General features: G+C 38.6%; 1 protein-coding gene and 1 long non-coding RNA gene across 2 annotated transcripts; one reads left to right on the top strand and one right to left on the bottom strand.

Moving 5' to 3' along the window:
* Nucleotides 1–152: 152 nt before the first annotated feature.
* col28a1b (collagen, type XXVIII, alpha 1b) lies at nucleotides 153–25,859 on the top strand. The gene is made up of 35 exons (XM_044208224.1): nucleotides 153–502; nucleotides 1,032–1,174; nucleotides 3,562–4,127; nucleotides 6,068–6,088; nucleotides 6,177–6,236; nucleotides 6,423–6,476; nucleotides 6,561–6,605; nucleotides 6,689–6,715; nucleotides 6,822–6,866; nucleotides 6,946–6,990; nucleotides 8,692–8,745; nucleotides 11,164–11,232; nucleotides 11,627–11,695; nucleotides 12,748–12,816; nucleotides 13,058–13,126; nucleotides 13,316–13,384; nucleotides 13,606–13,674; nucleotides 14,377–14,445; nucleotides 15,240–15,311; nucleotides 15,412–15,480; nucleotides 15,660–15,731; nucleotides 16,742–16,810; nucleotides 16,904–16,972; nucleotides 17,051–17,119; nucleotides 17,198–17,266; nucleotides 17,796–17,864; nucleotides 17,996–18,064; nucleotides 19,123–19,191; nucleotides 19,587–19,667; nucleotides 19,763–19,798; nucleotides 20,313–20,349; nucleotides 20,442–20,996; nucleotides 22,275–22,459; nucleotides 23,627–23,912; nucleotides 25,189–25,859. The coding sequence occupies exons 2-35, from the start codon at nucleotides 1,033–1,035 to the stop codon at nucleotides 25,359–25,361; spliced, it is 3,591 nt and encodes a 1,196-aa protein (XP_044064159.1). The 5' UTR covers nucleotides 153–502; nucleotide 1,032; the 3' UTR covers nucleotides 25,362–25,859.
* Nucleotides 17,899–20,818, bottom strand: LOC122881702. The gene is made up of 3 exons (XR_006379209.1): nucleotides 20,693–20,818; nucleotides 19,063–19,176; nucleotides 17,899–18,081 (listed from the first exon to the last, which is right to left on the bottom strand). It is a non-coding gene; the product is annotated as an uncharacterized LOC122881702 (long non-coding RNA).
* Nucleotides 25,860–26,118: the final 259 nt, after the last annotated feature.

Genomic DNA, 26,118 nt, shown 5'->3' on the forward strand with positions numbered 1-26,118 from the left:
AAACTGTATTTACCCTCCCAATTTATGCGAAAAGTGACACAGTTAGTCTGTCCATGAGAATAAGACTGTAATGGACTGACCCTGACGAAAAACTAATGCTCCTTTAATATTCTTACAGAGTAGTGTGTCTGCGCCATGTTTATTATAGGGTACTTTATTTTGATATTGATATTGATGTCATTTTAGAGATTTCTTGTCTATGCTGCTCAGTGGGGACTTTTACTACTCTAATATTCCTGCAGGAACTTATTGTGTCAGTCAACAGGAGAGTCTGGAAAATAAAGCCCTTTTGGTCAGGCATCAAGCTCTGAAGTGGACCGGCGCTGAAATGTTGGAGCGGCCCCAGATCCCCACGGCTACGCACACAGCACATCAGCTCATCTCATGTTGCTTAGTTTATCTCAGCCCGATTTATAGGACTTGATTCCGCGACGAAATGCCACCCAAAGAGCCACAGCTGACTGGACTACAAGCTCTGGACTGCAGCTAAATGAGATTCTAGGTAAAAGACTTAATACTTTTTTTTTTCATGCCCAATACAGTATGCACTTTTCATTTATTCACTCGTTGTGCCATGTTACAGTTTGAATACAATGTTAATGCAGACAAGTCATGAGGTTCATTTTAGTCAAATAAGGTGGAAAGTTCTTTACATGAGATGATTATTTACTGTACATGAACTTAATTGCATTATAGATTATTTAAACGTTGCCTTATTTGAATTTTTTAGAGCATTTGCATAGATTATTCTGGCTTTACATACATATTCTGTCACTCTAATATTGCATGCATTTTATAAAGCACATTATCTGTATCAGGAACAGTATATTTTAATGAATTAATGTAATTACTGTCAGAAACTAGAGCTTTACAGCTCCCTGTTGGGGTGTGGTTAGTAGGATGCATGAAAACATATAAAACAGGTGAAACTTATGATACTGGCAGAATAATTTGTGCTTTGCATAGACTGTAAGTTTATGCACATCAATACTTTGTCTTGTAACAAGCTATGCAACTGCTTTCTTTGTGAGGATGGAAATGTTGCAGAGGGGAAACCTGAGGAGAGGAATGGGGCTCTGCCTTTTGGTGTTGGCTCTCGTATACGAGGCCACAGCCCAGAGGAGAAAGACTGGACGCAGGAACAACTACAGGCTGCATGACGATGGAGGAAATGGTAATTCTTTATATGAGGTATCCACATAATGGTGGGGAAGGTCAATCACTGGATCTTGTGGGTGTAACAGACTCCAGGTGGGAGGATCAGATATTCACCAAGCAACATCCACAGCTCAAGATATGTAGGAGAAGAATAAAAATCACTTCAATCACTATGTGCAACATTTATGGAAGAGTTTGTCTTGGTGGCATATGTGAAGAGGCATACAGATCATTTACAGAGTTTTACAGCACATACAGAAACCAGACCCATGTTTGATCAATTTGGGATGATGGCCAGCGATGTAGTCGTCAGGTCATCAAACTTGAAGCCTCAAGTCCTTGGTGTTAAAATCCCAGTTCAAGTCTAAAACTGAAGCCCTTTTAAGCCTTTTATGCCAGTGATTGAGCCCAAGAATCCAGAGCTCACAGGTCACACAGCGGGACCATCGCAGGGCAGCTGTGGCTCAGAAGATAGAGCCAAGTTGTCCACTGATCACAGGGTTGGTGATTCGATTGCCAGCTCCTCCTTTCCACAAGACAATAAACCCCAAATTGCTTCCATTGATCAGGCCAGCTGCAACTGTGCGAAAGGGTGAATGACTTTATCAACACAGACGACACGCTAACTCGGGATTGCAGAGCGCCGTGCATTTGCATCTAAAAGCTACAAACCACACATTTGAAGACAGCGAGGTGAAGATTCTAAGTAGAGAGAAGAGTTGGTTTGAAAGAGGAGTCAAAGAAGCCATTTTTGTGAAAAAAGAAAACCCCTCTTTAAACAGAAATGGTGGTCTAAGATTCAACTTGCCAACGATCTACCACAGTATATTAACACTATGGTCAAGCCAAACATATGCTAATCAGGTACTTAACAGTGATGAAGGAGGTGCAGCCAGAAAACAATAGGCCTGATTACTGGGCCATCATGGAAACAAAAGAAGGTCAGTTTCAGGTGAAACTAGGCAGGGTAAACAGCAGACACTCAGAAAGACTCCTCCCTGAAGGCAGGGCCTAAGCAACACAGAGTAGCTTAAATTTCTGAGTTCTCAGACCTTTTCCACAATTCAACAGTGTCCAGATGACTACGACTGAAACCTTTTCTACAGGTGAATGAGAGGAAAATTGTAAAGCACTTTGGATAAAATGCAGCCACTACTGATTCGTCATCTAACATTTGATGTGCAGCATTCTCACTCTCGGGCACTGACATGTTACGTCATCCTATTTATAGCTGCATTTCAAATTCTCACTATCCGTTACCCCCATTTAGACATGTTCAAAACCAACCAGATGATCAGGTACACATTGAGAGTAACACTGAAAAGATAACCTTTAAAGGTCCAGTGTGTAGGATTTAGTGGCATCTAGCGGTGAAATTGCAGTTTGCAACCCTCCCCTTCCAAGCATGTAGCCAGTGTTTGATTTGTCCGTTCTGGGCTACTGTAGAAACATGGCGGTGCAACATGGCGACCTCCGTGGAAGGGGACCCGCTCCCTATGTAGATAAAAACGACGTATTCTACGGTAAAGAAAACACAACGATTATTATTTTCAGGTGATTATACACTAATGAAAATATACTTACATAAATATTATATTCTATTTCTGCCAATAGCTACTCCCAAATAGACCCGGTAGGTGCCTTAAGGGCATATCAGCCCTAAAGAACTGTACCAGTCTGTGTTTCTTAGAGGCTTAATGTCCTGTGATGGTTTAAATGGTAATTCAGACGCTTTTGCATCACAGTACGATTAAAGCTCTCTGGTGAAATAATGCATCTTTGTAATTTTCTGGTATGTGTTGTTATATTTAAAGCCCTTATGTGTGGGATATGAAGATTTGGGGCTATAGTGACTTCTAGTGATAGTATCAAAAAAGACAGCAATGCATGCAGTGCTACAATTAACAGTTGTTTGATATTTGTTTGAATTAATGAATGAATTACTAAGTTTCCTCCATATGTGTTAAGTGTCTTTGGGTCCCCTTAAAGGTGCTATAAAAATGCAAGCTATTATTATTATTATTATTAAGAATATAATGTCAAAACATAGTTCTTCTGAGAGTTCAAGGTGACTTCTTGATATTGCTTGTTTTGACTGGACCAACAGTCCAAACATATTCAGTATTCAATAACCAAAAACATTGTTGCTTAATTTTCTGTTAATCAACAAATCAATTAATCGAGTTATCGTTTCAACACTACTTCATGTTGCTAAAACTCTATACATAGGGGACATACCAGTATCACCCTACTAATACCACTCTTGCATTTCTATTAATAGTTAGGTGTGGCTTATCTACTAGAAGGACTATGAAGTTGCAACCTTCTCCAGATTCTCTTTTCTCTACAGTATTGTGAATCTCTACATTCGCCTAAGGTTTTGTTGGTTTCCTTCTCCCACAGGTCTGGCATGTTCACTGGAGGTTGCTTTCATCCTGGACAGCTCGGAGAGTGCAAAACTATTCCTGTTTGAGAAGCAGAAGGCCTTCGTGTTGAGCTTCAGCACCCGCCTCTCTATGCTGCAGGTAGCAGGCTGGACGCTGAAGGTGCGAATGGCTGCCCTTCAGTACAGCAGCTCCGTGTCTGTAGAGCACCGATTCTCAGCCTGGAAAGACCTGGATTCATTTCACGGTCAAGTCAGCACCATGAACTATATCGGTCATGGCACCTACACCACCTACGCAATCACCAACGCCTCGCAGCTGCTGGTGCAGGAGACGCCGGTGGACAGCGTCAGGGTTGCGGTGCTGATGACTGACGGGGTTGACCATCCCCGCAACCCTGATGTGATTTCAGCTGCAGCAGAGGCCAAAGGTCATGGCATAAAGTTCTTCGCTGTAGGTTTGTCAGACATTGGCCAGGAGAGTCAGAATAACGCCAAGCTCCGGGCCATCGCCAGCACACCTGCTCAGCAGTTTGTCCAAAGTCTTCTTAATCCTCAGCTGGAGGAGAAGTTGCTCCAAGAGATGGTGAGTGTTGGCTTCAAGTGAGATAACCTCAGTCAAGATAGGAGAAACAACAGGGACAGGGTGTCTTGACATGTATTTTTTATCCCAAAAGTGAGTTTTAAAAACAAGAACTTTTGGTATTAAGTCATGCAATCATTGTGTTGCTGGTATTGACTGACAACTTTACAATCTTCCACAAACATCAGTTAGTGTATTTTGTACTGTGGGTAAATAAATCTAATGTAGTACACCTGTAAATAATGGCTATAATTATTAAAGCCCCTATGTGTAGGATTTGAAACTTTCTGACATTGGCGACTCCTAGTGGTGGTAACAAAAAAGACACTTGGGCAGACCGTGGATCTAACCGAGCACATTGAGAATGAAGGGTTAAAAACAGTGCAAAGACTTCAACAATTTTCACATTGATTGTATAATTCTTCTACAAATAAAACCTCATACTATCAGAATAATTTGAAAGATGCTATAATCTTGTTAAAATCTACACACAGGGGCTTTAATACGCACCTTAGTTCGAGTGTTGCAGGACTGCTGGTTGTTGACATTGTTCTGGATTTGTTGGACAGCAGGGTTGAGCCAAGTAGTATTTGTAAAACTTTATGGCAGTGTACTACCAGATTTTGGTCACTTTTGACCAACTCATCAGTGCTAGAAAGTTTAACGTTATGCCTGAAACGATTTCCATTCAGTCTACTTTTCTTAACTTGACAAACTATGTGACGCTACAGGAATTTTCTTTATGTCGTTAGTCTAAGCCCAACTGCTGTGCTGAAAAGGTTAAGAACAACAGGCTATCCATGTCAGCACATACAGTGGCAACAAGGTCTTGTGTTCGAATCTCGACCCTGGACCATGTATGGATTTTATGTGTTCTCTTGGGTTTCCTCCTTGTCCTTGACCAAACTATTGACCTCAGAGCTGGGATCTGTCTTCAAGCACTGTGGCTATATGCTTCTAAATAGTTAGGATAGATAAAACGCAGAGCAGTAATCATTAATAAATAACTTTTAAAAAAAGTTAAACTTATCTTATGAATGAGGTGGCTCAATGAAAAAAAGCATTGCTTTGTTTTACGTTGACCACCATCTGTCTCTGATTGCACTTCACGTCAGGGGGTTTTCACAAGAAAGTAGTAGTGTTTGCAAATACTGTCCTGTAGCCCAGAGGTTCCCTATCTCAGGGTTGGGACCCTCAGTGGGGACCCAACACAGATATATTTTTACATAGTTTTTTTGATTTTTTTTTTCTTGCAAAAAACTGGATACTTTCACCTCTTCTGACCTCTAAAAACTAAAAACCCTTCAAATTAAACCATCTGAAATGGAAAAAATAATTTTTTGGTTGCTTATGACAAATTTCTTTTAGCAGGTCATAACCATTGAAGGTTCACAAGTAGACACAGCTTAATTTTAAGGGGTCACCAGTCAAAAAAGGTGGACTGTCAGCTAGAAGATGCTTCAGTGATTCACAACCATGTGCCAATTATGTTCAAGAGTGTGCAGCCTTTAATCACAACCAAATACCTCCAGTACACCATCTGATTTCATTATTCTCTTCCACTTGTTTGGCTGAAGGTGCAAAAATCCAGCTGTTGTTGTGTTTGCTTGCATTGAAACCATGCTTGCTTGTTGGCCCTCCAAGTGGTTGAGAAGCACGGATGATCTACTGCACATCCAGCAGTCTAGTGACATGAGCATGCAGCTTGGTGCTTTCCCGCCTGCTTTGCATTTTTCAACACACAAAGAAATGTCGGGGTCAGGGCCTTTCTAAGAGACTGGCATGGCTTGTTCTTCTTTCCAGAAATATGTGATATTATTCATGTATCAAAATAGTGTTGAGGGAAGACAATATCTAATACAATTTGATTAAATGGATCTTTTCTGTGAGTGAATGACGTTTACCATTAACATTTTTGTTTTTGTCTCATGTTTTGCATCCAGAGTGCAGTCGCATTTGAAGGGGTAAGTCTTTCAATGCAATCCAGCGTTTTACTTCTATAATTGATTAGTGTAAATGGCAGCACTTACTTTGTATTTTTCTGTCTGTTAGTGTCCACAGGCTCAAGTGTGTTTGTGTGAAAGAGGAGAAAGGGGCCCTGCAGGAAGTCCAGTGAGTATTTAGAAATCAACAAAACATTATCTTCAAAATGGAGGAATTTCATACACATTTTTACTAAAATGATAGGATAATCATTCTGTCTGGGTTGCTCTATGTTTCTTCATCACAAAGGAAACAGCATCTTTTTGTCTTTTAGCATCTAACTAAGACTTAACAGTGAACTATTACTAATTCCAGGGTAGAAAAGGGGACACAGGCTTCAGAGGGCCACCTGGTCTAAAAGGAGCGAGGGTAAGTCATGACACACACAATGAAGCAAACTACTTTAGTGTCTGATTTTATGCAGCTCATTGGAAGTTGGTCTCTTTCTATAAGGGTGAGGCTGGCTTGAACGGTCAACCTGGAAATGACGGTCCAGAGGTAAAAAAAAAAAATCTCTCTTAACTACCAAGTAACATGCATAAGATGAAATGCAGATTTTAAAACAGTTTCACCTTTTACAGGGCCGTCCGGGTTACAAGGGCAACAAGGTCGGTGACATTTAGCTTTGCCAATCAGTTGTTTTACTCTCATCAAGTAAATTGACATGTCCTGAGAAAATAAGCGGAGGGTCTAATCTTGTGTTTGATCTTTTAGGGGGAGAGAGGAGACTGTGGCACTCCTGGGGAAAAGGGTGACACTGTATGAACATTATTGATGACATTATTTTAATCAATAACACAGACTTTGTCCTCATAATGAATTAAGTGTCATTTTGCAGGGACCTGAGGGACCTGCAGGCCAGCAAGGACTGAAAGGAGAACAGGTAGAGAACAGCCAGATATCTTTTTTTTAGTTGAACGAGTTAGTTTGATCATTTTAAACCCTACAAAAACAAGTTTTGCAGGTTAATTCCATGTATGGAAAAAAGCATTTCCTGACTTTTTGTGTCTAATGTATACAGCATATTTTATGGGCTACCTGCTTATTAAAAGTATATTTCCTCAAGCTTGCTACTTCATGAACGAGGAATAGAAGTAATGAAAACAAAATGATTAAAAAAAATGTCAGGAAAATACTTTGAATCAAAATAGTGAGTGACAGCTTTTAGCCATGCTAGCAGCAATGTTATGTCTGTCACGCCACTACTTTGGTCCAGACTGAAACATCTCAAGAACTGTTGGATGGATTGCCACTAAATTTGGTTCACATATTCATGTCCCCCTCAGGATGAATTCTGGTAACTTTCGTAAACCTTTAACTTTTTCATGTAGCGCCATCATCAGGTCAAAATTTTAATTGATCAGATACTTTAAATACCTGCAAAGCTAATGACATTCATCAGCCTCAGCTGTACTCTGTGTTTGGTGCTAATTACCAAATGTTAGCATGCTATATCAGAATCAGAATCAGAAATACTTTATTGATCCCCGTAGGGAAACTCTTTGTTACAGTAGCTCGTCTTTACGTCAGTGCACACAGGAGAAAGTACTAGAAAAAATAAACACTATAAAACAGGTCAGAAATAAATTAAGTATCCTGTCGGTATAAGTGTCAAGTACCAGTGGTAGTATAAACTAAGAAAGTGAACACGGTAAACATTATACTTGCTAAACATCAGCATATTAGCATACGGATGTTAGCATTTAGCTCGAAGCCCCTCTGTGTCTAGGTACAGCCTCAGAGAGCTGCAAGCATGGCTGTAGACTCTTAGTCTTGTTTAAATAATTTTACTTTGATAAACTTAGATCTTAATTGTAATCGACTTATCATTAGATTCATTAAATCACTTTATCTTTTGTCATTCCAGTCCACACCAGTTCTTAAATTCAGAAGCAATTTCATGATTTTTAATTTATTAAAAATTTTTGGCACTCATCCTTCACGCCCCCGAACATACAGTTTACTGCCTGCTGTCCATATTAATACACAGACATCACAATACGTCGACATCAGACAGGTCGTTCACTCGCCAATATGAAAAATGGAAGTGGAATTTGTCTCTTATTCATCTCTGCACTAATGGAATGTGAATATTGGATTATGGGTAATCCTGATACTAATGTGGCTATCCAAAGCAGTGAATCCAGGCTTGCAGGATATTATTCTTTTGCAGGAACAGACTTTGTGTGGTGGGATTAGTGCAGGGACTTGGCCGCCTAGCACCACTCTTCCTCCTCTGTGCTACTGGCACAGTGTCAGTATAACCTTGTTATTTTGTGAGCTTGGCCTGAGAATCGAAGGACATGAAAGCCGTGAATGTTTATTTAAATCCTGTTGTATTTTTCATTCAGTGGTAGTGGGTTGGTTTTGACCTGCACTTTGATCATACAACATGGGAGCTTCATTTTAAATTCATACATGATGGTTTTGTGTTGCTGTATTAAAAATTTTGTCGCAAAATAAAGAAAATCATCTCAGTTGTTTGGGTAAAAATAATAGATACTGTTAAGTACGTTACGAATGTGATTAAAGTACTTGTATGTAGCATTAAGGGATTTTATAAGATTTTAAATTTGTTTTGCAGGGTGCGATAGGACCACCAGGAGACATGGGTCCTGAGGGCCCAGCAGGACCTAAAGTAAGTTTCCCCAAGACCTCAAGATGCGTTGAAATTTAGAGAATTTTCAACTCTGTCTTCTGTCATTTCTGCTCTGAAAGTTTCCAGAAGCAACAGTTTGACTGGCTGGATTAAAGTCGTAGACACGTTGAAATCTTATCACACGTATATAACGTCAGAACGTGGACTAGAATTTGAAATTTTCTAACTTTGACGCCCCCCAGTGGTAGTATCAAAAATACACTTTACACAGACAACAATCTGCGTTACAGTATAAAAGAATAACTCTTCGTAGGTGTCTGGGAGAGCAATACTAACACATTACACACTAATATTTCCCACAATATATAGCTAGCAAGCTTATGTAGCCTCAGTCTCATTTGAAGTAAGTAGTAGAGAAACTGATCTGTGCAAAAATAATCAGATTTTGAGGATAAAGCCATAATATTTAGTAAGTATTCAGTTTTTCTTGAGTTTTCCCCCTTTCTCTTATAATATTCAGACTTTTTTCTCAAAATACAGCAAACTTTTCTTCTGTACATCAGAACTTTTTTCTGAGAATATGATTTCTGGATTTTTTCTCGTCCTCTTTTGTCAGAAAATTTGAAAAGTTCTTCACATCATATACCCTGACAGATATTAAAGGAATAGTTCAACATCTTGCCAAGAGTAAGCTGCTGGTACCACTCCCATGTCTGTGCGTTAAGTATGGAGCTAGAGCCGGGAGGTAATTAGCTTAGCTTAGCATAAAACTGGAGGTAGGGAGAAACAGCTAGCCTGGCTCTGTCCAAAGTTCAAAAATACAACTAGCAACACTTCTAAAACTCACTAATTAATATGTTGTACCTTGTCTGTTTAATACATACACAAACATAAATGTAAAAATTACAATCTGTGGTGTTCGGGGGCGTTACAAGCAGAAACTATTTCTTGGTGTACAATGGTTTATCCATCCGCCCAGCACTTCTGTGCTGCATCTCCACTATTTTCAGTTTGTGATCTGAAATTCCCTCCATCAACATCCCAAAGATTCAGAGCATTCTGTCAGTAAAAACATGATTACTTGGTCAACCAAAGAATTTAGTTATTCAACATCATTTAGGAATTTTGGTTATTTTTCCTCAGAATAGTGAGAATAGTGACAAAAGTTAGAATAGAGCTCCCCAGACACATTCCCACACAGGGACAACATAAAAATGACCTTTAAAATGTGTGCTAAAGGCTAATAAGATGCTGATCCTGCCATCACCATGGAGCTGTCCCACAGCGTTTTAACAAAGATGTCTTTATACAGATGAAATGTAATGTCCAGACATTAATCAGGAAGGAACAAAAGGAATAAAGGACTGGTCTTTATTTCCTAAATGCCATGAAAGTTTGAAAATAAGACTTAGGAGGAGTACAATATGTATTTTTAAAGTATTAAAAATATTTTCCATCATACATCACTAAGATACTAAAGTAAATGACACAAACTTTATTTGTTTCACAGCATTTAGTTGAATTTATTTTGTAAGCATTTTAAAAGACTGGCGCGAGCACAGTTTGTTTAATTCCCCATGGAAAAATGTACTGCAGTTAAAATCCCACAAACATGAGGTTGAGGTTTTTCTTGCAGAGGATGTTGCATGTAAAAAATCTCAGGATGCAAATGACAATGTAAATGGTTGCAATGACTTCCCTAAAAAGCTGTTAACATTTTTAGTGTTACTTAAAGTAGGAACTATTGTCTCTCTACCGATAGTTCCTACATGAAACTGCTCACAACAAATCTGTGGATTATCTTGAGTAACCGGGTCATGATATCTGGAAAGAGACATTGCTGTTGAGTTTTTCAAATGTATTTTTTTTGGCACTTTGAGCACCACAAGCCGAGTGTTTATAGTTCCATTATATTAAAAAAATGCAGACATCTCTATGGCTGATATCTCCAAAACTCGGCGACTCACACCAAAACAATTTAGATGGACAAACAGCACTACAGGTAAGAGAAAAAATATGTATTGTTGATTTTGGGGTGAACTGTCCCTTTAAGGATGTAACTAGACTGGATTTGGATGGTGGTTATTTTGTGTATATTTGTGTGTGCTGTGCAATCGTGCTCTGAATTTGAGTCTTCAGCAAACATGTAGAGTTGTCAGGAAAGTGAACATTTTATTGTGATTGTCCTTCAATTAATGGATGCACGTTTGATCAGTTGTAAAGCGATATATGGCGACCTGCAGGAATTTATATTCATTTAAAACAAAAAACAAAAAGATACCAAAGGGTACAAGATTAAAACCCTGTACATGTTACTGTCTGAAGTATAAAAAGGGAAGATGACTAGATACATTTGGTCAATATTTCTCATTTCATTTTACATTTTGTTAACCTGTTTGCAGTGCTGAACTGCCATCACATGACATTCAAACCTCTGAACTTGTTGCCTTGCCACAGGGGGACAGAGGGGCCAGTGGTGCTTCTGGACCACCAGGGGACATTGGTATCGGATTTCCAGGAGCCAAGGTAACTCTTTTATATTAACATTATAAAAACATCCTCTACAGTCACATAATCTTCCTCAAATCAAATGTGTCTCAAGGGTGTGAGAATGGATTGTATTTTTTCCTATTCCAACATTTTTATAGAACTTCTGAAAGTTTTGTTGAGTCAAAATAACTCATAAATACTATCTTTAGTTGTTTATTCTCTATTGTCCCTCTCATTGGCTCATTTGAAGAGTTACAGAACATTTTAGGACCTCTCTCGCAGCCAGAAAGATTGTTTGATAAGATAGTGAGATACTAACAAACCCTTAATAAGTGCCAGAGATAGAATAAATATTATCACTCTTTAATGAATTACTGGAAAGTGTTTTAAGTGTTGAAAGTTGTTGACTAGTGCTGCGTGATGCTTATAGGGTGAAAAAGGCCTTCAGGGAAGACAAGGCCCCACAGGTCCTGTCGGGATAGGAGAACCAGGACTACCAGTAAGTATGAAAAATGGTCTTATGTTGGTGTTGATTAATTTTAAGTCCATTCTATGCATAACAGTGTCTTGAAAGTATAACCGCACACTAGTTTCATAAATGTAAAGCTACCAGTTGCATTACAATTTTTATAAGAACAAAAGTATTATTAGCAAAATATATTTAAAGTATCAAAAGTAAAAGTACTCGTCGGGCAGAGTAGGCCACTCCGAGAGTGTTATGTTGTTATATGTATCATACAATTAGAATATTATTACTGATGCTTTGACACATAAGCAGTATTTTAGTAATACAGCTGGTTGAGGTGGGTGCTAACTTTTACTATATTATACACTGTTGGATAGTTTAATCTATAATAATGTATCATACTTTGTAAGTTGATCATATGTTTTGTATGTAAAATCATAATCTGCAAAATAACTAGTAACTAGTAGTGGAGTTAAAGTACAATATTTCCCTCTGAAATGTAGTGGAGTAGAAGTAAAAAGTAGTATAAAACGGAAATATTCAAGTGAAGTACAAGTACCTCAAAATTGCACTTAAGTACAGTACTTGAGTAAATGTACTTTACACCACTGAAAGCTACACACGGCAAGATTTGATGCACTAATACACAATTTTTATCGTTTTTTTCTGAAACCGAGATCCTTGTCATGCATTTAGGAGGGTACGTGTTGAAAATTTAAGATCTAAATAGGAACATTTTCCTAAAGCAGTGAGTGTGCATCCAGAGAAAGCTAAATCACATAACAATCACAATCTTCACTTCCATCTGGTCTCTTTCTGGTTATTACGCATTACAGACTGGCCAAGTTGTCAAACGTGAGGATGTTCTATGCACTTTACTCACATCCCACGATTCCTGGCAACTGAAGGTTTGAACAATTTTCAAACCCCTGCTGCCACCTGGAGCACCAATATGCAAAGTTTCTCAATAGTGCAGCTTTATCCAGTCTTATGTAGAACCACATTGTCTTATATACCCCACCTGCCTTTTTTAGCTGCCGTTTTAAATATGTAGATTTTTATTAAAAGTTGTTTGTTTGTTCCAGGGTTCCCCAGGACCACCCGGCGCACAAGGAAACCCCGGACCACCTGGAGAGGGGCTTCCAGGGCCGAAGGTGGGTCAAGTTTTTAACCATGTGTTGGCTACAGGAGTGGTTCTCAATAATGTGCTCCAGTAAACAAACTATATCTTGATCTTGACAGTAACCTAAATGTGTGCAGTGTTTCATATCAACCAAAACAGACAGCGTCTGATTTACTGATTTCAGTAAAGTGAAGTTTATGCAATTATATTGTGAGAACTGCTCTGAGAACAGTGATGTCTACAGTATGTCACACTTTCCACGTTTGTTTTAGGGTGATCGAGGATACGAGGGTCCCAGGGGCAGTCGTGGACTTGCTGGTGTTGGGTTCAAAGGTGACAAGGTAAATAGATATATACCAATATATACTGTATATTGTATACTGTAGATGTTTACGCAACCTGAGGAAACTGTCGGCTGCAATACTGCAACATTTTCTATGTTATATACTGTGATACAGAGCTGGGTCTTTGATTACTGTGATTCTTGTATGCCTTTATGAAATGAAGACACAGTTCAAATCTTTTCTCAGGGCAGTCAAGGGCCGCCTGGGATTTCAGGTCCAGTTGGTGCTCCTGGTGCAGGACTTCAAGGAGAAAAGGTAAAAGCTGCATTAATGCATGTCAGACTGTTAAGTGCTGACTGTTGTTCATGATGGAAATCCTCAGCTCAAACTGAAAGGAAGAAACTTGTATTACTTTCACTTTCTGCCAGCCAGATCAGGTTAGAAAAGAACAACCACAGAATAAACAAACATTTAGTTACCAGCTTTTCCTACCTGCTCACTTCACTTTGTTTTCAACTTAATCTTCTTTCTCACAGGGGGATCAAGGCCCAGTCGGACCTACAGGCCCCAGAGGAGCTCCAGGTATTGGAATAGCAGGACCAAAGGTAAGACAGGAAGGGGACGTCCATTAACTACCAGGATGTTTGTCAATCACAATTAGTGTCTGAGTTTCTGTTTCTGAGACAGTCAGCTGACTCTCTGTCTGATTGCATCTAAATTGTTTTGCATATTTTACACACAAATATGGCAGTGAAACACAGCTGGCTTGTCAATCAAATGCCTCGTTGAGTTTGAATCAGTCTCCCTCTTAATCATAGAGGCATCATAGAGGCTGCTGTTAGTGGACACATTTCAGTTCTGGTTCATTTGAGGTTCCTCTCAGGCACTTTTTTATAGCATTATGTAGCATTCTGTGTCCTAATTTTAAACATTAAAAAAGACAAAAAAAGATCAGAACATAATTTAAAAAACAACAGGAACATTTTGCCATCGTGTGAGCTTGCAAGCTTTCAATTTGCGCATTTCTGTTTACGTCCTGAGCAATTTCATGTAAATACATTTATCATTTCAATATAAATTTGCCTTCTTTGATTCAAAAATTTCTTATTTATCGTTTGTACTGATATAAAAATCATAAATTTCTCATTATCACATTTAAGGAATAAAGCTGTCTGTCTGTATGTAGCTCCTCTGTGCCATAGAGCTCCATTTAATTTCGCCTGTTTCTTGTTGACGGTTAGTTTCTAAGTCAAGCTCCACACAGTAACAACAATGAATATTCCACTCTGTGTGAATGTTACCTTTAGGGGAATCAGGGACTCCCAGGTGAAGCTGGACTGCCAGGTGCGAGAGGTGTGGGAGAACCCGGACCCAAAGTAAGTGTGCGATTCCCCTCTAAACACTATTACACTACTCATCTATCACAGTACAGTTAAGTTCCCTTTAAAGAAATTGACAAGACACTTTGGGAAATACACTTATTCGCTTTCTTGCCAAGAGGTGAGACGATCGATACCACTCTCATGCCTGTTAGCTAAATATGAAGCTACAGCCAGCAGACAGTTAGCTTAGCTTAGCATAAACACTTGTCATCTTGTTTTTTGCACAGATCAAACAAACAAGATGTAACGTGTTAATTAGTGAGCTTCAGAGGTGCTGGTAGGTGTACTGTTTTTTTTTTAACCTTTGGACAGATACAGGCTAGCCTTTTCCCCCCACTTCCAGCCTTTATGCTAAGCTAAGCTAATCACCTCCTGGCTCTAGCTCCATAGTTAAAGTACAAACATGAGAGTGATATCGATCTTCTTGTCTAACTCTTGGCAAGCAAGCGAATAAGCGTATTTCCCAAAATGTCGAACTGTATCGTGTAAGTTGAATAATGAAAGATGTAATCAACAACTAGTCATTTAGTTGATGCTCTTGTTCCGACTAGTGACATAAACTACAATAAACAAGCCTTAATCCCTAAATCATTGACTTGACAAGAAGCTGGAAGAAGGTCAAAGGCCAGAGCCACTGCCTGAACAACAGTCCAGTGTGATCCTAGAGTGATTTTTTAAATACATGGGTAATTTCAATATTGCTTTCAAACTTTCGTTCAGTGGTTTAACTTTGTTCTCCATCAGTTTGCACACCACCGATGCTCTTGCACGTTATTTTCCTCTCTCAGGGTGACCCGGGGTCTGAGGGGTTAACAGGTATACCAGGTCAGCCAGGAGAGGATGGAGCCCCGGGACAAAAGGTAACATCATGATCTAAAAAACTGTTTTTCTCTTTTTGAATTTATTTCAAATATTTCTTACCAGTCTGCTGCTTCATTGACTGTTTTCAAATGACGGCAGGGTGACATTGGGTTACCGGGGCCCAGGGGACCTGACGGTGCTCCTGGTAAAGGCGCACCTGGAGAGAGGGTAACGGACATTTTTCACAGTTGATGTGTATATAAAGACAATGTATAAATGTACTGTAATATGTGAGTTTCCAGAAACAGTGATCTTCATATGATCATCTAGAAGGTTAACTCAAAGTTGATGATTCAGAGGATTGTTTGGAAGAATATGAATATAACAGTTTTGTTTTATTTTGGCAGGGAGTCAAAGGGGACCGGGGGACCAGAGGCCAGCCAGGTGCAGTCGGTCCTGTGGGGCCAGTGGGGTCAAAGGTATGTATATACAAAACATGATGATGCCACATCTCTAGATCCTAGCAGTGAAGTGGTGAGGAAAATAAGGTTGTAAAATACAGGAATTTGCCTTGAAGCATCATTTTATCTTCCATCCTCTTCAGGGAACGCCACCAAAGCTGGCTGACCTGCACACCAGCAGGAGGATGAAAAATCGATTAAAATGTATTAGGGCTGCAAGTAAGGGTTTAATTATCGATTAATCTACCAATTGTTTTCTTTTTTTCAAATCAACAAAGACAAAACAGACAGAAGTCCACAACAGACAAGAAACAAACTGAAGATACAAATTACATCATGGACGGAAGACAGACAACAACCAAAAATTGCTTTTACCATATCTATCAACAATACCGATTATTTTCTAGATTAATTGTTTTAGCTCTGAAATCTATCAACAAGTTAATACTAGAGCCTGATTGAAACCACATTTGAGACCATTATTGATATTTGAGGGTAAAAAAAGAAGCTAATAACAATATATTGGCTGATGTTCAAACACTTTAGAGAAAGAGCCCTCAGATTTGGTCATTAAAGAGTTGTGACAAAGAGTTGTGTGCTGATACAAGACATTTTACAGTTGTAAAATAAATCTTATTAACAAAGATGACAGCAACTGTAAATGTAACAGTGCATTTTGAACAGTAAACCTAGCTGGAAATGAAATTATTAATACATAATTAACTATAAAAATACACCAAAATACAGTATATTAAATTAAGGGTCTAATTTGCATTGACATGCAGTCTTTATGTAATGGAATTTCTTAATGTATATCACAGATGTACCAATAATTCTGCTGGTTAACCTTTTTTATCGATCAAGCACTAATAAAGACATACTGAAGACTGAACCCAACAGTCCATAATGAGTTGTTTTTCTTTTTAAGTATTCATTTTAAACCTAAAATTCTTTTACAATGAAACTGCAGATGTCCCACCTTGTTGCCTTGTCTAGTATAAGTCTGATATGTGTGGGGTTTTTTTTAGGGGGAACCAGGAAATATGGGGCCACCAGGGGCAACTGGACCACCAGGGAGGGGAATGCCTGGTGCCAAGGTAAGCCCATGTGGTGCTAACAAACAGCAGCTGTAACTGTCAACAACAACACCAAGGTTGGTTCATTGTTCTTCCTCTGTTTTTTTTTTTCAGGGAGAACTAGGTCCACAAGGTCCAGCTGGAGCTATGGGAGAGCCGGGGATTGGTTTAACTGGACCCAAGGTGAGTTCAGCTCAGGTTTACTCTTCACTGACCCTCCAATGAAAAGTACTGATAAAAGTGACATGTTTTGGTTTGTAGGGAGACAGAGGGTCACCAGGGCCTGCTGGGACACCTGGACTGAAAGGTGAAGGTTACCCCGGCCCTCCAGTGAGTATCAATCTGGGTTACAGCCTTTTTTATCACTTTACACCCCACACTATGTAATTATTTCACCCTGTGTCTTAGGGACTTCCAGGGCCTCTTGGTCTGACAGGAGAGACTGGAGCAGATGGCGTCGGTTTACCTGGACCAAAGGTAAAAGTTCACCCAGGGAAAAAAATCAATGAAATGGCAAAATTGTTCATCTGTAGAAGTTACCGGTGTTTTTCTTTATGATAGTGCTAGTTTTGTTTGGTTTTTCCCTGGATATTTTTGTATGTTGTTGTTTTCTGCATTTCCACCACAAGTGTCATGAGATACTGTAACATTAAGAGATAAGAATGGATGGAAAGACAAATCTTAAGTTTTACCTATTTCTGATATTTCTCCAAAACATAGCTTTTCTCTAATGTATAATATTATAATGGATAATATAAAAATCCTGGAAAGACAAAATAATTCTGGTGTAACTCCCATCACTACCTGATTTACAGTATTTCAGGTGGTTTTGCTTGATGTGTTGATTGTTGCTTTGTATATTTGTGTTTTCATCCTGAGATGTTCTATTTAGTTTTATTTTTGTCTCTTTTTTATTTATTGTGCCCTTTTTCTGTCTGTCTGAGAATAGATTACTGTGACAGATATCTGTAAATGTTTTATAACTTACAAGCTGTTTCCTGTTCAGGGAGACAGGGGCTTGCCTGGACCTCCTGGACCTGCTGGGCCACCAGGAATTGGCCTAATTGGTTCTAAGGTAAACTGTCCTGTTCAAAACAATGGCGTGTATATGATTTTTAATTTTTTTATTTTAAATATATTGCCAGTGAATGCCTTTAAAGTCATGTCGGTATTCAGAAAGACACACAAAGTTTTCTTTTCCTGCAGGGCTCAGCTGGCCGAATCGGACCACCTGGTCCACAGGGGTTACCCGGAGAGGGCATCCAAGGACAAAAGGTCCTGTCAGTTGCAGACTGAAAGATAAGATAAGAGAAGCCTTTATTGAGCCCCAGATGGGATATTCAGGTGTTGCAGCTGCACAAGGACAGAAATAAGTACAGATAGAGAGTGAAGACTAAAATTTATATAATTACAAGTATATAAAATAAAAATAAGAATAGAAATCAAAACAGAAACTATACAAGAGCAATTACACACATACAGTATCCACAACCAGTGTTGTACTAGTGTTTGTCTGTATTAATATAGAAATATGATGTAGTACATTATGTAATAAAACAGTATAACATATTAACATAATATAGTATAATATAGTTTAGGATATTAAATATAATACAAGGTGAAATTCTGTGATATAGTATAACATAATATACAGTATAGTACAGCAATATAGCATAGAAAAAAAAATATAATATATATAATAAATATATATAATAAAGTATAGTATGAGTATAGTATAACATAATATATAATAATAAGTATAGTATAATATATAATAAATATTACATGTGATTATATTATAAAGGTATATTACATGTGATTATATTATAAAGGTTTGATCAGTAACTACAGTTTCTATCCAGCTGTATTATGCAGTTTATGAATATATATATATATCACCTGACTGATTGTCTTTAGTCTGTTTTTGTAAAAGAGTAAAAGTACTTTTTTACATTATTTGAAATGACTCAAATATAAGGTGATACTGAATTACGGCAGCAGCCCTAAAGACAAATGTCTTTAATGATTTTGAAATGGTAAAATGTGAAAATCCTCATTTTATTTCGCCCTAGTTTCTTTATTATGTCTTTCAGTGATCTTTCAGAAAAGCTAAGACTCATGGAATATGTTTTTGTTAAATGCTAACAAAATAGTTGTCGCTTTATCTTGGTGAAAATGACGAGATGTTCAAACTTTACTGTCCAAATAAGTAGAAACCCATTTAATTTAGAATCAGAGGCACGTGTGCGAACAGACAGACGAGAGAAACCTACTTTTAGCTCCATCTTGTTGTATAAGTTCTCCTCGACATGGACTGTGCTCTATGTTTCCAGGGCGAATCAGGATTTCAGGGGATCCCCGGCCCCAGAGGTCCTCCTGGACAAGGTCTACAGGGGGACAAGGTAACGATATAATGTCAGCACCTGTATTATGAACGTAGTCATGAAATTAAAACAAAATATGCAATTATGTTAGTGGCTTCAAACTAAAGTGAAAGATAACTTCAGTGCTTAGAAAAATACATGACGTCAGTAAACTGCACACAACATGCTCATATTAATCAACCCATCTGATGAGTGAACATGTGAGCCCTAAGGATACCAAAGCAACAACAAATACAAAAGATCTAATGTTGGTCAGTCTGGATCGCTTGCTCGCTAATGTTCAGATGGTTTTCAATTGCAGCTGATCAGATATGTTCATATCCACAGGGGCTCTGTTAGGAGGGAATAGGAGACTCTTTTTGACTCTGTGATTGAGGCTGATAAGACGACTTCTTTTTTCTTTCCCCTTGCAGGGCGATCGAGGATTCAGAGGTGAAAAAGGCAAAAAGGGAGACAGAGGAGAACCTGGAGAGTCAGGAGCCACTGGACCTTTGGTACTGGATTGTGTTTTTTGAGTGATTCAAGTGCTCTCAAGGAAATCTCACAACATGTGAACAGCTTGTAAATGATGATCTCTTTCAAATCACAGGGTAGGGTGGGACAAAAGGGAGACCCTGGACTTACAGTAAGTATAGTGCATCACTCATTACAGTGAAAAACATGCAGTGCAGTCAACAATATTGGGACATTGGTATGTTTTCATTATTTAGGCCCTGTACTTAAGCACATTGGATCTGAAATGAAATAGAGTGAGGTGTAAGTGCTGTCTTTCTGCTTTAATTTGAAGGTGCTCACATCCACATCAGATGAACAGTGTAGGAGTTGTAGCCCTTCTTATATATAATCTCCAGTAATTAGAGAAGTTAACAAAAACCTTAAAAAGTAATTCTATTACTCTAGTCAGACACTCGGGTTTAAGGTTGTTTGAGGGCGTTCACATTCATTTTTGGTGTACAGAAACCTACTTTATCCTAGAACTGGAGGACTATGGAGTATAAAAAGAGCTTCAAGTCACAGACTGCTCAACTGATTTTGGATTTAAACACCCTCAAATTAAAGCTGAAAGCTAGAACTTTAGCCTTTCATTTCTTAGAGTACTGTAACTCAGTGACAGATATTTCACTTTCAATCTTTCACAGAGGGAAGAAATCATCAAAATAGTGAGATCCATATGCAGTAAGTAATCCAAAACTTGAAACTCACATTTTGAGTTTCTGTTGATCCTTGATGTCTGTAACCTGGCTCTGTCTCTTGCTCTGTTTCACTAGGTTGTGGAGTGATATGCCGCCAAGCCCCCTTGGAGCTTGTTTTTGTGATTGACAGCTCCGAGAGTGTCGGCCCAGACAACTTCAACGTGATCAAAGAATTTGTAAACACCCTGATCGACCGAGCCTCGGTCAGCAAGGACACCACGCGGGTTGGTGTGGTCCTTTACAGCCACATCAACATGGTGGTGGCCAGCCTCACACAGGAAGCCACTCACGATGAGATCAAGTCTAAGGTGCGCTCCATGGCCTACCTGGGCGAGGGTACGTTCACAGGCAGCGCAATCCAACAGGCCAATCAGGTGTTCAAGGCGGCGCGGGCAGGTGTGAGGAAGGTGGCCATCATCATCACGGACGGGCAGGCCGATAAAAGAGACGTGGTCAGTCTGGAGAGCGCCGTGTCAGAAGCTCAAGGAAGTAACATCGAGATGTTTGTGATCGGGGTGGTGAATGAGAGCGACCCTCTGTATGAGGAGTTCAAGAAGGAGCTCAATCTCATGGCCTCTGACCCCGACAGCGACCACATGTACCTGATTAATGAATTCAAAACACTTCCAGGTGAGCTTCATGTTCACATTATGCACATATTAAAGGGTTGGTTCACCCAAAGTAAATTTACTCAAGTAATAGAGGTACTGAAAGCTACTTGTACTTGTACTTTACTTAACTAATTCCATTTCCTTCTACTTTATACTACTCCACTACATTTCGGAGGTAAATATTGTATTTTTACTCCACTACAGTGATTCAAAAGCTTTATATATTTTGCAGATTCAGATTATTAAAACAAAATATAACCAACTAATAAATTATGATATATTATTATAGATTAAACTACACTGCAGTATATAAAGTAGTTAAAATTAGATCTACCTTTACCAGCTGCAATGATAATATAATATACATTATTATACATTATTCTGAAATTAGCCATTCTGTATAATGAATACTTTTGCTTTTACTTTTGACACTTTAAGTATATTTTGATACTAATACTTTTACTTGAGTCAAATTTTGAATGCAGGTCTAACAGAGTATTTCTACACTGTGGTATTGCTACTTTTACAAAAGTAAAAGATCTGAGTACTTCTTCCACCACTGTCTATCTGTGTATCTATGAAAAATAAAGTACATTTGAAAGATTTTAAAGTAAAATCTCTTTCCAGAAACAGTCTCACTGTTTCTCTGGATAATCCAAAGTGGACACTGTCAAAAGTTGTTATAGCGACTATTTCTTCAGCAGAAAGTAGTTCCAATGAAAACAGTCCACAGTGTGTTTTGTGGATTATTCAGCGTAACGGGGACACTGGAAAGTAATGTTGCTGTGAACATTTTTTAAATTATATTTTTTAATGCTGTGTGAGCACCACAATATTATATATAACACCACATTATATTAGGGTGGAGGTATATTAAAACCAAAACTGTCTGCATTGCAAGATACTCCTAAGGGTAAGCTTTTGTAATTTGGTGAACCCTTTAAAGTTGCACTGAGTTGGGTTTTAATGTAAAATACTGAAAGACAAACACCCATTTTCCACTAACTGTGATTCTATGTGCCCAAAAATGTATTTCATGTTTCAAATATGACCACAGGCAGGAAAACCGGACAGAAATGAACTGAAACCCAAAACTTCCTAAACAGCATTGAGGCAGCTGGACTCATAAATGATTGTAAACCTCTACAGAAAACATTTTTCACCTTCTCTTCCTCTACCTCCACTAAGAAGAATACATTCACTGGTGCTCTACAACTCCCCTGGCTAAACAGAGATTAAACTATACAGAGCAGTATTATAACTGTGTATTTACTGTTATGGTCTTCTGGTCTTGCAGCTCTGGAGAAAAAACTGCTGAGTCGTATCTGTGAGGACGGAGAAAGACGTTTGTTCAGCTCCATCCCGAGCTCCAGACTGCCTCCGGGAGTCCCTGAGGACTCCAGTAACGTTCGAGAACCCCCGTACAGGACAGATACAGACACACCCACCTTCACAGGAGACTTCAGGAGAGTTCAGATGGTGGTGAGGAGAACAAATCAGTTCTGCCTCCTTTTGTCAGCTTAGCCTGTGTTACAACAGTTTCACGTAACACCGGCAATATCCAGAGGCAACTAAGTAAAATAATCTAAAAACCTTTTGTATTTTGCACAATGTCAGCTTGTCGGTCGGGCCACCACTTTGGTCCAGACTGAAATATCTCAACAACTATCATATGGATTGTCATGAAATCTTCTACAGACATTCAGCGTGCCCAGAGGACGAATCCTAATGACTTTGTCGATCACCTGACTTCTCTAGCACCACCATGAGGTTCACATTTGTGGACAAATACGTGGGACACTAATGACATTCCCATCAGCCTCAGCTCTACTTTGTGCTAATTAGTGCTATTTAGCAAATGTTATCATGCTAACATGCTAAACTATGATGGTGAACATGGTAAACATTATACTGGCTAAACATCAGCATGTTGTCATTGAGAGCATGTTAACATGCTAACATTAGCATTTAGCTTGAATGACCACTGTGCCTTATTACAGCCTCACAGAGCTGCTAGCATGGCTGTAGACTCTTAGTCATGTACTTAAAGTATTAAAAGTAAAAGTACCCAATGCAGAAAAATGTAAATGTAAATTATATGTTATATCATTAGATTATTATTACTTACATACATTAATATAAAAGCAGGATTTTACTGTTGTAGTAGGTTGAGGTGGAGCTCATTTTTAACTATTTTGTATAAGACTGCAACTAATGATTATTTTGATTCGTCTGCAGATTTTCTCGATTAATTCTTTAGTTTGTAAAACTTCAGAAAATAGTGAGAAATGCCGTCACAATTACCCAGAGCCCAAAGTGACACCTTCACAATGCTTTGTTTTGTGCAACCAACAGTCCAAACCTCAAAATTATTAAAAAATAAATTAAAAGCAGCTTCCTACTAAAATAAATGTGTGTTAATTTGAAACAGCAAATGTATTTCAGCAGTGAAGTTCATTCTTCACTTTTGGGAACAGTTTATGTAACAAAATAATCTAAGTTTATTTACTTGCTTTCGTAGCTTTCAGCCATATTTTGAGGTTTTCATATAGTAAATGGAGCTGGCTCAGGTGTTATAACATGACCTTTGTATTATCTTACCTGGATAAATAAAGGCGGTAGATTAAATCACTCTCTGCTCTGTTACAGCCCGGCCCTCCGGCGTCACAGCCCGACAGAGAACCCATCACTCCACAGAGACCCAAGATGGACGACAGAACCTCCTTAGAAAATCAGAGATTTCCACTCTTTGACAGGGAGCCCTTCAGACCCGTAACAGAGTTCCTCCCACAGGTAGAATTAACGGACCCGACGAACGGTATCGTGATGACGGGAGCCATCGGGCCGGTGGGTCCCACTCTGAAGGCCCTGCCTGAGGAGAAGGCACCGTTGGCCCTGACTCCTCCACTGCTGCCTTCTGACACCTACGTATCAGGTAACTGCTGAGAGGTTGCAGAAGAGATTGTAGAATAGAGAAATGATTGGTTTAAATGTTAAAAATGAAGGAAAAAGAAATATGCACTGATTTTAACATGTAAAGATTTTTACATTCCTCTGCACATCTAGTATTATTTCTGTAATAATGTGGACACAATGGGGTCAAAGATTTGAACAAAATTTTAGATGAACTTACTGGCTAGTGTGATACCTTTACTGACATTTTATCTGCAACGTAAGGGTAAATGTTTAAACAAACAAACAAAAAACACTCAGTTAATCAGCCAAATTTAAGGAATAGTTTGATATTTTGGGAAACACACTTATTCGCTTTCTTACACAGAGTTAGATGAGAAAATTAATACCACTCTTGTTAAATATGCTGGATTTGGCTAAATATGAATCTATAGCTGGGAGCCAGTTAGCTTAGCTTAGCATATGCGTATTTCCAAAAATGTCAAACTGTTCCTTTAAATCCATCAAACCAAGTGCAATAAGTTTACAGGAATTCAAGAATCAGATATATTGTGGACAGTAAGAGATGTCACATAATTAAAACCTTTAGAACATACAACCTAAGAACATTTGAATTTCCACTCACATGGTTTCTGTAGCAGCGATTCAATTAGCCACTCGCTAGCAGCGTGGCTCCAAAGATGGCCATGTCGGTTTGTTGGTTTGGTCCAGACTGAAATATCTCAACATCTACTTGATTGATTGGCACAAAATTTTGTACAGACATTCATAGTCTCCAGAGGATGAATCATAATGACTTTCGTGATTTTGTGACTTCTCTAGCGCCGCATGAGGTTAATATTTGTAGTTTTGAGTGGAATATCTCAAAAACTATTGGATGGATTGCCATGAAATGTATTACACACACTCATGTTCCCCTCAGGATGAACTGTAATAATTTTGGTGATCCCCTGACTTTCCTTCTAGCACCACCATCTGGTCAAAATTTTAATTAGTCCAATATTTTGGTTCATCACCAAATACCTGTAAAACTAATGACATTGCTATCAGGCTCTGTTGTACTTTGTATTTAGTGCTAATTATCAAATGTTATCATGCTAACATGCTAAACTAAGATGGTGAACATGGTAAACAATAAACATGCTCAACATCAGCATGTTAGCATTGTCAATGTGAGTATGTTAGCATTTAGCTTAAAGCACCATTGTGCCTTAGTACAGCCTCACAGAGCGGCTAGCATGGCTGTAAACTCTTAGTCTTGTTCAGTTTAACACTTCTTGTTTTTTTGTTGTCTCCAGCGGAGCACTGCGGCCACCCTCTGGATCCAGGACCTTGCCGGGACTATGTGGTGAAGTGGTACTACGATGCCACAGCTAATTCCTGCGCTCAGTTCTGGTTCGGAGGCTGCCTAGGAAACAGCAACCAGTTTGAGACTGAGAAGAGCTGCAGAGAAACCTGCATCAAGGTCTAACATGTACAGGCCTGTAGTCACGAATATACACGTTGGTAAATGGTCATAAAACATTTTTCTGTGACTTCACATGTGACTTAAGTTCACTTCAACTTCAGAGCCTTAGTATTTTACTTGTAGCTACTTTGACTTAAACAGCAAATGTTATAAAAGAGGCATCATTACACCAAATTAGCCTAAAGTGAAGTTTGTTTTTAATTGTTCAGTAGGCTAAGTACTATTAAAAGAGTTTTTTTTTCCTGTTAGCCAAAGGGACTTGTGTATTAATTGTGTGAACCAAGCCACGCTAATGCAGAGAAAAATCTGTCTGTGATGTTACTTACACTGTTGAACAGTTCTGCTAAAAATAAAACAAACTTTGTAACCACTAACCTTTCTATTCAGAAAAAGTAACCCTTTTGTATGATGCAATGTATTTTTCTACTTAATGTATTATGTTTTTTAATTCTGTGAAATGTCATTAAAGAAAAAAACTAAACAAATAAACTTATAATTTCACGCATTGGAGGTTTGCTTTGGACCAAAGTGTCTGATAAATGAATGTAATGTAAGGTAATGCATGATGTCCACATGTACAGAAAACACGAGTTTTATACACAAAAGAAAAATAGTGCTGGTTGTATTTGGCCATGTGCCTAAAAAATGTAATATGCTTTTCTCTAAACACATAATCTAAGAGCTTCAACAGAGGAAATAGCTGATATTGTTGTTATGTTTGCAACAGCAATTTAAACCTCCTGGTAATTTTCCACATCTG

This window comes from Siniperca chuatsi, linkage group LG9 (assembly GCF_020085105.1).
Source record: "Siniperca chuatsi isolate FFG_IHB_CAS linkage group LG9, ASM2008510v1, whole genome shotgun sequence".
In the NCBI taxonomy this organism is placed as follows: Eukaryota; Metazoa; Chordata; class Actinopteri; order Centrarchiformes; family Sinipercidae; genus Siniperca; species Siniperca chuatsi.

Bases quoted from the DNA above. Each gene is read 5' to 3' on its own strand.
- col28a1b (XM_044208224.1), top strand. From the start codon at position 1,033: ATGGAAATGTTGCAGAGGGGAAACCTGAGGAGAGGAATGGGGCTCTGC. The intron at 4,128-6,067 runs GTGAGTGTTGGC...TTTTGCATCCAG, and splicing joins AGAAGTTGCTCCAAGAGATG to AGTGCAGTCGCATTTGAAGG. The intron at 16,811-16,903 runs GTAAGCCCATGT...TTTTTTTTTCAG, and splicing joins GGGGAATGCCTGGTGCCAAG to GGAGAACTAGGTCCACAAGG.